The sequence below is a fragment of the Vicia villosa genome, linkage group LG1 (assembly GCF_029867415.1).
Source record: "Vicia villosa cultivar HV-30 ecotype Madison, WI linkage group LG1, Vvil1.0, whole genome shotgun sequence".
NCBI classification, from domain to species: Eukaryota; Viridiplantae; Streptophyta; class Magnoliopsida; order Fabales; family Fabaceae; genus Vicia; species Vicia villosa.
The window spans coordinates 180,282,692-180,292,605 of record NC_081180.1 but is presented as its reverse complement, the minus strand read 5'-3'; the positions used below and the strand labels follow the sequence as shown (position 1 = coordinate 180,292,605).

Genomic DNA, 9,914 nt, shown 5'->3' with positions numbered 1-9,914 from the left:
CTCGCCCTTACTACGGCTCAAGCAAGGAAAGTTCGAATGGCGTGCAGAACACCAAGAAGCTTTCGATCAAATAAAGCAATACTTGACGTGTCCACCGATTCTCACTCCCCCAAATGGGAAGAAGCACATGCGCCTATATATTTCAGCATCAGATAAAACAATAGGCAGCATGTTAGCCCAAGAAGATGAGAATGGCATCGAAAGAGCCATTTATTACTTAAGTAGAGTACTCAATGACGCAGAGACTAGATATACTGATATAGAAAAGCTCTGCCTTTGTTTGTATTTCTCTTGTATCAAACTTAAGTATTATATAAAGCCAGTTGATGTTTACGTTTCATCTCATTGTGATGTTATTAAACACATGTTATCTAAGCCAATACTACATAGTCGAATTGGCAAATGGGCTTTAACCCTTACTGAATATTCATTAATATTTCAGCCTCTCAAGGCAATGAAAGGTCAAATTGTGTCAGATTTCATTGTTGACCATGCGGTGGTTGAGAATCATCAGCATTATGTGGATTTGAAACCTTGGAAGTTATATTTCGATGGTTCAACACATAGAGAGGGTACTGGTGTTGGAATATTGATAATTTCTCCTGATGGAATTCCAACAAAGCTCAAGTATAAAATTGAAGGTCCATTATGCTCCAACAATGAAGCTGAATATGAAGCATTGATTGCTGGACTTGAGGCTTTGTTAGAATTGGGGGAAACCAGAGTCGAAATTAAAGGAGACTCCGAATTGGTCATCAAGCAATTGACAAAAGAGTACAAGTGTATCAAAGAGAATTTGATCATGTATTTTGTTATTGCAAATAGGCTACTCAAGAAATTTGAATATGTGGAATTAAAACACGTATCAAGAGTGAATAACCAGGAAGCAAACGACTTGGCACAATTAGCTTCAGGATATAAAGTATCAAAAGAAAAGTTGGAAGAATTAATTGAAGTAAGAGGAAGAGCAATGTTTACTAAACTTTCGCCAAGTGATCTGGAGAACTCACGATTGGGTTATGCCAACAAAGAACAATTCGAGGTACTGAATATAGATTCATTGGCAGACACAGATTGGAGGAGTCCAATTATTAACTATCTGAAAAATCCTTCGACGGATACAGACAGAAAAATCAAGTATAGAGCCCTGTCATATTATCTGATGGGAAATGAATTGTTTAAGAAAACTCCTGAAGGGGTATTGTTAAAATGCTTGGGAGAAGCAGAAGCATACTTGGCTCTGTCGAACGTACATAGTGGGGCATGTGGTGCACATCAAGCAGGGCACAAAATGAAATGGCTCTTGTTTCGATATGGGATGTATTGGCCTTCGATGTTAAAAGATTGCATAGAATTTGCAAAAGGGTGCCAAGAATGCCAAGAACATGCAGGTATCCAACACGCCCCAGCAAACGAACTAAGTACGATAGTAAAACCATGGCCTTTTAGGGGATGGGCACTAGATTTGATTGGAGAAATTCACCCCAAGTCCTCTAAAGGTCAAAGATACATTTTGGTGGGAATAGACTATTTCACAAAATGGGTCGAAGCAATACCACTGGCAAATGTGGATCAAGAGGCTGTGATTGAGTTTATCCAAAAACATATTATATATAGGTTTGGAATCCCAGAAAGCATAACAACGGATCAGGGATCAGTCTTTACTGGACGAAAAATGCAAGACTTTGCCAGAGAAATAGGTTTCAAGTTATTTACTTCTACACCTTATTATGCTCAAGCAAATGGCCAGGTTGATGCAGCAAACAAAGTAATAATTGGCCTTATTAAGAAACATGTGGGAAAGAAACCCAAGAATTGGCATAAGACTTTAGATCAGGCACTTTGGGCTTGTCGAACATCTCCAAAAGAAGCCACAAATACAACTCCTTTTCAGTTAACGTTTGGACATGATGCAGTACTTCCAATTGAGATATGTTTGCAATCAGTAAGAATACAAAGGCAAGCAGACATTTCTCCCAACGTATACTGGGAATTAATGATGAACGAGTTAGTAGATTTGGATGAAGACAGGCTTCGAGCATTGGAAATGATAAAGAGGCAAAAGGAAAGAGTGTCCAGAGCATATAACAAAAAGGTGAAAGGTAAAACTTTTGTTAATAATGATCTAGTTTGGAAAGTTATTTTACCTATAGATCGAAAGAATCAGGCACTTGGTAAATGGTCCCCACATTGGGAAGGACCCTTTCGAATCTTAAAAGTATTCTCGAACAATGCTTACGAAATTGAAGAGTTAGCAGAAGATCGCAGGATCTTAAGAGTAAACGGGAAATATTTGAAGAGATATAAACCTAGCATGCATGAAGTAAAGATTGCAAAGACGTAGACACTCAAGGTACTACGAAAAGCCAAAATGGTCAGGCATGTGTCAAAATATACTTCACATTGATCAAAATGGCTTCAGAATCAGAAAGAATTATGGAAAGAAAAATCAAGGAAAACACCAAAATATTCTTTTCATTGCAAGCATGGAAATACATTCATTACAAAAATATCCAAAAATAGGATCTGAGATTACAAAAAGAAAGGAAGGCATAGACATATAAAAAGATTAAACCTAGACTCGCTAGTTAATTCTGGCGTCTAAACCTTCCAAAGATAGCACAGGAACAGGTTCAGCTTCGAACATGTCCCTAGCTCCAGAATCACGCATTCTTCTCACTACGCCTTTCTTGAGAAAAATGTAACTAAGGAGCCTCCCGTATGGAAGACAAGTTACACTTTCTCGACGATCAACACCGGTAGAAACAGCTTTGACAAGCCCCTTGAAGATCATCAAGGGTATGTTGATCTTTCTTCCCCGAAGACCACAGAGAATAAACTCCAGATCTTCAACCATGATGTTATTCTCATCGATCACCCGAGGTTGAAAGTTGCCTACGAGCATTTGGTGCCAGATCCTGATGGTTTTTGCGCTAAAGCGATCACTGTCCATGAGTGTTCTCAACATGATATGAGTAGTCATGCTGAAAACATTATCATCAAAAGTTGCTCCGGAGTTATTGCATCTTATGAGATTGGCAATAGTGGTGGGGGTAATGCTAAGGTGAGCATGTCGAATGGATGAATCAATGGTGGCTCTACCTTCAGGGTCTATGCGTAAAGACGCATTCATCCAAAACTCTGCCACCATATTAGGGTAGATGGCACCCTCCAGGACTTCCTCAAAGTAGAAGTTCAGTTCCTGATTAGCAAAGAGGGTTTCAATATTAATGAAATGACGAACAAGTTCATCCTCATTAAGTCTGAACTCACCCTTGATGAGAGCTTTGAGATCGTTAAAGGAGAGAATTCCAGCCATTTCAAGGAAAAATGGTGTTTGAGAGGAAAGAGTTGTGTTTTTTCTTTTCTCTGTGTTTTGGTTTGGAAGAAGAAGCATTTGAATAAAGAAATGAGGGTGATATTGGACCCTTTATATAGAAAGAGAATACTGAAGGTTGGTTTTACATTTTTAATGAGTGATTAGACTGCGGTTCGTTTTTCAAAATGAGAAGTTATGGCCTCCGCCGTTTCCCGCCATTGGAAGTTGAGAAGTAATCATTAAACTGATGCACGCACGTCTTAAAACCGGCGTTTTGGAGAAAATTACGTCACTTTTAATAATGATTATGGCTAGAGGAAGTGGAAACGTCAAGTCTAGAGGCAAGAGTGCTGCGAAGGATGTTCAGGTTCTACATATTGCATTTAATAAAAGCACTGTAGGAAATCTAAAGATATATTTGGCAGAAAATTGAAAGATTTGTTAAATTAATGCTGGCAAATATTATGGATAGAAATGTCTCGATTACAAAATAAAAAATCCAACAAATGAAACAAGATTGAAGACATTTAGCTAAATTCCTCAGGGAGATCCTTTTTGATCTTCAGGTATTGAGTTTCCCATGAGGACATTCGAAGTTCAATTAGTGCCCTTTGTTTCTTCAACTTTTCGATCTCTGGCACTAACTTCTGTGCAGTCTCGAAATGTTTGATTCCTGACTGCACCACTTCGAGCAAATCTTGTTGATTAGATTTTTTGAGGGCTGCTTGACTACTTTCAGCCTCCTTTATCTTGCCCTTGAGTGCTTTGATTTCTTGCTTCCAAGAGTTGATTTTCTTCTCATAATCATCGACGGTCTTCTGATTTTCTGAATATTTGAGCCTGAGGGCCTCACCTTGTTTTGTGGCTTCCACAGCAGAATTCCATGAAGAGTCATGAGAGGCCACTGTCTCAGATAATTCTTTCTCGACATTTTGCTTTCGAAGAATGTTAGCTTGGAGTTGTTCAAGTAGAGAGCCTAGCAGAACAATCATCTCTGAGACTTCTGGGGAAACTTGAAGCAAATCTACTTTCTTTAAAAGTTGATTTAAGTTGTGGCTTTTAACAGGGTCCCGGTTGAGAACATCTACAAGATTGACCCCAAAGAATCTCTCTTTTATCTGTCGAAGAAGATTAGGAGTATCTTCCTTGTCACTAGAATCTGCAGTTACAGCTGGAGAGACATCAGGCTCCGAAAGTGAAGAAGTATTCACATTCATGATAGCCTTTAGGAACCTAAGAGGATCAGTCTGTTTAAGTTGTTCAAGCTCCGAAGGAGTAGGCTTCGTAGGGGCAGGCGTCGAAGTTGTCTCAGGAATAGTTTTTACATCGGGAGTTGAAGTTCCTTGAGAGATTGGTTTTTCTGGTTGAGAAATCTCCTCCATAGCATCTTTCTCCGATGCAGAATCTTCGTTGCCATGTGATTGCTTGTTCACATTGTCGCTGCTGGAGAACGGATGATCCTCTTCCAAATCTTTGCCTTGATGAGTAGGTGGAGATTCCTCAGTAGATTGGCTTTCTTCGATTGGCTCATTAGGCAATATAGTGGCAATTGGCCTAACATCTTCGAAGACTGGTGAGAGAACATGGGTTCTAGCTTGAGAAGTATCTGTTTTGAACGAAGCCAAGTTAGTCGTGAGGTTAAGCCTTCGAAAGTTTTAATTGACGAAAGTTGAAATTTAACAATTACCATAAAGTTTATCAACATCAATGGTGAGGCCATGGTCTTTGAAACCAGAAGTAGCAGTGCCAGCATCATCCTGCAATAACAAGGTAAAATGTCAGTGCAATTATTTAGTTAAAATTACAAGATAATATGTAGGACAAACGCAAGATACCTTGGGTGGATTGTTGTCTGGACTTGAGTTATGACTTTCCAAAACAAGAGCATTGCTGGCAGTCTTCAAAGGAGACTCTTCAGAAGACGCCTTATTACCAGGAGAAGCAGCTGTTGAAGGACTTGCCTTTTTCCCTTTTCTTGAAGGGGTAACAGCTTTGTGTTTCTTTTTCTGTCCTTGTCTAGTTTGAGGAGGAGATTTATCTTCGCCATCTGAACCAGTTGTCGAAGAAGCTTTACGCTTCGAACCCGTTGGGGGTTTCGAGCTCTGGCAAGTGGAAAATGAGAAAGATGAATACTAATCACAGAATTGCACAAGATTGAGAGTATGAGATAAGTATTTACCGTGGGTTTCTTATCAGTGACGATCGAGTCACTCTCGTTTGGTTTGTCGCTTTTAGATGTCTCAGACTCTTTTGGGGCAGAAGCTTCTTTAATCTTCCTCCTTCGTGCAACAGCTGTAGTTGAGACTGAAATTAGTATATCAGTAAAGAAAAGAGAAGTCAGTCGAAAAAGATTATCTTAATCCAAACCTTCAGGTATTGGAGTCAGGACACGGACATGTTTAAGATCTATATGAAGATGTCCTTTGAAAGTATCCAAGGTATGCTTAGTCGGAACCACTCGCTCAGCGCGTTTTTTAGTACTCTCTCGAAGAATTTTGAGAACATTCCCACACACAAACCAGTCTGGGAAAGGAGGACTTAGAGCCACACCAAAATCAGCACTTGGTAGTGGAGGGAATTTTGGAGGATGAAGTTTGAAAGCCACTTCATAACGTAGTTCTGGTCGAACATACGAGGGCAATTTCAATTTATTTAGTTTGGTGGAAAACTTTTCGCGCAAAGTGACTGCAGCCTCACGAACGGTCCGACTAAGATAATCAGGCCTATAGATAGTTTCAAAGAATTTTTGAAAAGCTTGGATTTCTTTAATATGAGTTGAAGTACCTTTTTTGAAGTTCTCCTGCACATCAGTGAAAGCTGCGGTTAGTTCTTGAGCAAGGCTATCAGCATCAAAAATTTGAGAGCTATAATACTCTGTCCACCATTGATGGAAATCTGGTGTAGAGTAGAAAGAAGGTTCGAAAGAAATAGGAGAAAGGTTGGTGACGCCAATGTATTTGTTGATTTTTCGTTCGCATTCTTCTTCAGTCAAATACAAAGTGTGGAAACACATATGGTTTCTTTTCTCATATAAGCACTTGGGTGTTATCTGAGCTAGCCCAAACTGTCTCGAGACCAAATTTGGTTGATAACACATGAGGATACATTGACCCTTTGATGGTCGAAGACGATGGGAAAATAATCTTGGAGTCAGAAAGGCTTCCCAAATTTCCATAGATTCGATTTGTTGATCTTGAGATGTTGGTGGAAATTTTCGAGTGAACCATTCAGGGCCTATTATTCTGTGTACAAATGGGGCCATAGAAGGATCGAACTGGTCACGCCGAGCAAACATCATTGAATACGCCAGGAAATGTTCATGAAGCTTTCCCATTTCTTCTTTTGGAGTTAGGTAAGCTAACCTGGTCCCCTCTATAGTTCGATTTTTGATTGTGCTGTCCTCCTCATTGACATCTCCTCGAAAGGGAAGATGAGTTTCGAATGTAGCGTTAAGCCACAGTTGCAATAACCAGAAAGGACCAGCATAAAGTAAACTGCCAGATTTGAAATTTTTAGTAAGATTTGCAGCTTCACTAAGGTTTTCGTAAAGAAACCCTAGAAGTAGTTGGCTGAGGTTGAGTTTTTTCCCAGCATGCAATTGATTAGCCATGCAAAGGTACCTCTTTGCAACCTGGATAGATCTTGAGCAGAAGGCGCACCGTGAAAGCCATAATGCCAGAAAAGCAATATGTTCTTCGTCAGATACTGTCGTTTCAGCGGTGATATGGTGCTTCTGGATGAATGCCGTGTAAGTAACTTGCGAATCATTAAAACCTATAGTGTCATTATCCATGTCATTAGGATCGAAGGTTTCACCTGTTGGTCGAAGTCCCGTAATAGCAGCCACATCGAAAAGTGTGGGGGTAACCATGCCACATGGGAGATGGAAGGTATTGTGAGAAGCATCCCAGAAATGAACCGCTGCTACCAACATGGGTTGGTTGTATTCTAAACCTGTTTTTGACAGTTGGATCAAATCGTATATCCCTAACGATTTCCAGAAGGATCCTTTCTGTTTTTCTACTTTTTCTAACCAGGCATAGTACAAATCAGGATCTTTGGCTAAAGGGAATGACCTAAACACTTTTACAGAATTGGTCATATAGTTTAACCTAATTTTGGCTAAAGCTAAAGGGGTTGCAGTTGAAGTTTCCTCTACATTAGTAGATTTGCCTAAAGGAGAACGACCGTCTTCATCTATCTTAACTTTGCTAACTATTGGTCTAGTTTTATAGTAAGCAGGGAAAAATTTATTCACAGATTGGATATTTTCACTCGGTAACGGACCCATAAAGGCAAGAGTTTTTCCAGAAAGATCAAAAGGTATGATTACCTGGGAAGCGTAGATTGCGCGTATTTCTTCAGTATTAGGGTTTGGAACGAACTCTCGTTCCCCAGAACGTGTTGTTGATTGGAGCTTTACAGCGGGTTGAAGAACATTTGAAGATGAAGCCATGTATGGCATCTTCAGTTTTCTCGGTGTAGAAGATGAATGGAAGGCGGTATAAAGGCACAAGGTCAAGTATTTAAAGGTTTGACGGAAACCTTTTTAAATCTTTTGGGTAAAACCCGAGAGACACGTGGCGGTTGGTGATTTAATCCAACGGCGGTCGAATAAGTTAGCCTTACTCCTAGTATATAGGAATAATGATCAGTAAGTAAGGTTAAAACGTGGGAATGTAAGTTATGAGAAGACATCTTTGAAAATGACAAGACGTTTCGGAAACAGTGTTATCAGTGATTATGACGTTAGTCAGCAGTCTTGGAACTTTCAAGGATCATAAAAACGAAATCTTATAATGACAAGAAACGCCTATTTCTGTTGATTCTCGAAACAGGCATTTATTGGGGGCAATTTGTTAGCTGAAGATTTCGTTTCATAAATATTGTCCTTCGAAGAAGTTGAGAATCGAAGAAAAGATGGTTACTGATGACCATCCCTTAAAAAAGTAAGAAAATGACTACTGATGGTCATGCTTCGAAGATAAAGACTTCTAAGTTCGTTGAAGATAGTGAACACTGAAAGACTAATAAAAGCATATGTCTTCGGGACTTAGACAAAATTTATAAAGTATGTATTTAAGTGTTACTACTTAGCGTGTTTTCATAGTGTTTTTTACACTGCCACGCGTCGAAGACGGACTCAGGCGGGAAGATTTGAAATTCGAAGACGGTTTCGTAACTGTCCAAATACAGATGGCTTCGCTGGAAGTTCTGATGAGAAACGTGGTAGCAGATTAGTGTAGGACCGTTAAGGTCGAAACTAGTATAAATAGGGGTCTTAATGTTAGGATTCCGTGTGTTCATTTTGTACAAATCACTCACATATTTACTCAAGTATCAAGTGTTACGAGAAAGAGTTCGCTGAGAAAATGTACGTATGACACCACCATTTTAATACATGTGTATTGTATTTCATTTTTGAATATATTTCTGAATTACTGCATTCCATTTATTTCTTGTCATTTACATTCCTGTATCTTTATTTTAAATCACTTACTTTCGAATTTACTTTCATGATCATTTACTTTCAAAGTCTTTAACGTTTCTGCAGTTTAAGATTCTTTATGTTTTAACAATCTTTAAGTTTTGTATGTTATGTTATTTATCTTTTTTGTTGAAGTTATAATTACATATAACGAAGCAATTACCAAGATTCTTGAATCGAACAATATTCATCGAAGAGAACAAATTACGAATATGATTCAAATGAACATTGATAACAATCTTCTTGACTATGTGTCCTAGGATCAATCTAGTCGATCCTGCAAGTAGCCAAATCATATTTATTATAGTTTGGAAGACTAGCGGTTGTTTACCGGAAATCACCGTAAACAGCAACACCCGCTCAGGTTCCATTATAAGCTTGTGTTCCAACATCGCTTTATCGTAATCCTCCTTTATCCTCCCGATTACCGCCACTGGATTTGTAGGCCGCACAAACTGAGTCTCATGTAACTCCTTATTTCTCCAATTCCAAATACAATGACAACCTATAGCCCACACATCCTTCCAACAACCTCCTCCTTTCCATATTTCCTTATTCTTAATGTTATCCACCATCCATCCCTCCATAGTTGTCATGAAAAACTGTCCCCTATAGTCAACGTTAATCATTTGGAGCCAAATACTTGAAGCAATAGGGCAATCACGCAGCACATGAAGTACAAATTCCTCAATAGTTCCACAGTAAGCACACATTCCATTGCCTATCCCCATCATTTTCTTTCTTTTGTTCGTGAGAATTCTATCATGCATGAATAACCAAATAGCATATCGAACACGCTCTGGAACTCGCAATTTCCACACACACCGCCAATGATCTTGTTCACTTTTATCATCATAACCACGAATGTGAGCATACATACCCGCTATCGAACACTCGATCGTGCCATCTTCCGCTGTTGCACACCCCTCCCCTGAGGAGGCATCTTCCTAGCCAGACTCTGAGCTATCCACTCCGGCAACCAACCCTGCAGTATCTGCCAATTCCAATTCCCGTCCGGAGTTACTAAGTCTTTTCCCATTAAGCCAATTAATCCAACAGGGATTTGTACCTGCTGAGCCACTACTAGCCCTTCTTCTATCCACTCTT

General features: G+C 39.4%; 1 protein-coding gene across 1 annotated transcript; it reads right to left on the bottom strand.

The window, feature by feature from the left end:
* Positions 1–2,437: 2,437 nt before the first annotated feature.
* LOC131620851 (uncharacterized) lies at positions 2,438–8,082 on the bottom strand. The gene is made up of 3 exons (XM_058892033.1): positions 5,499–8,082; positions 5,155–5,421; positions 2,438–5,076 (listed from the first exon to the last, which is right to left on the bottom strand). Exon 1 carries the CDS (start codon positions 7,782–7,784, stop codon positions 5,676–5,678), a length of 2,109 nt encoding a protein of 702 aa, XP_058748016.1. The 5' UTR covers positions 7,785–8,082; the 3' UTR covers positions 2,438–5,076; positions 5,155–5,421; positions 5,499–5,675.
* Between the last annotated feature and the right edge of the window lie 1,832 nt (positions 8,083–9,914).

Coding starts and splice junctions, on each gene's coding strand:
- LOC131620851 (XM_058892033.1), bottom strand. CDS start 7,784: ATGCCATACATGGCTTCATCTTCAAATGTTCTTCAACCCGCTGTAAAG.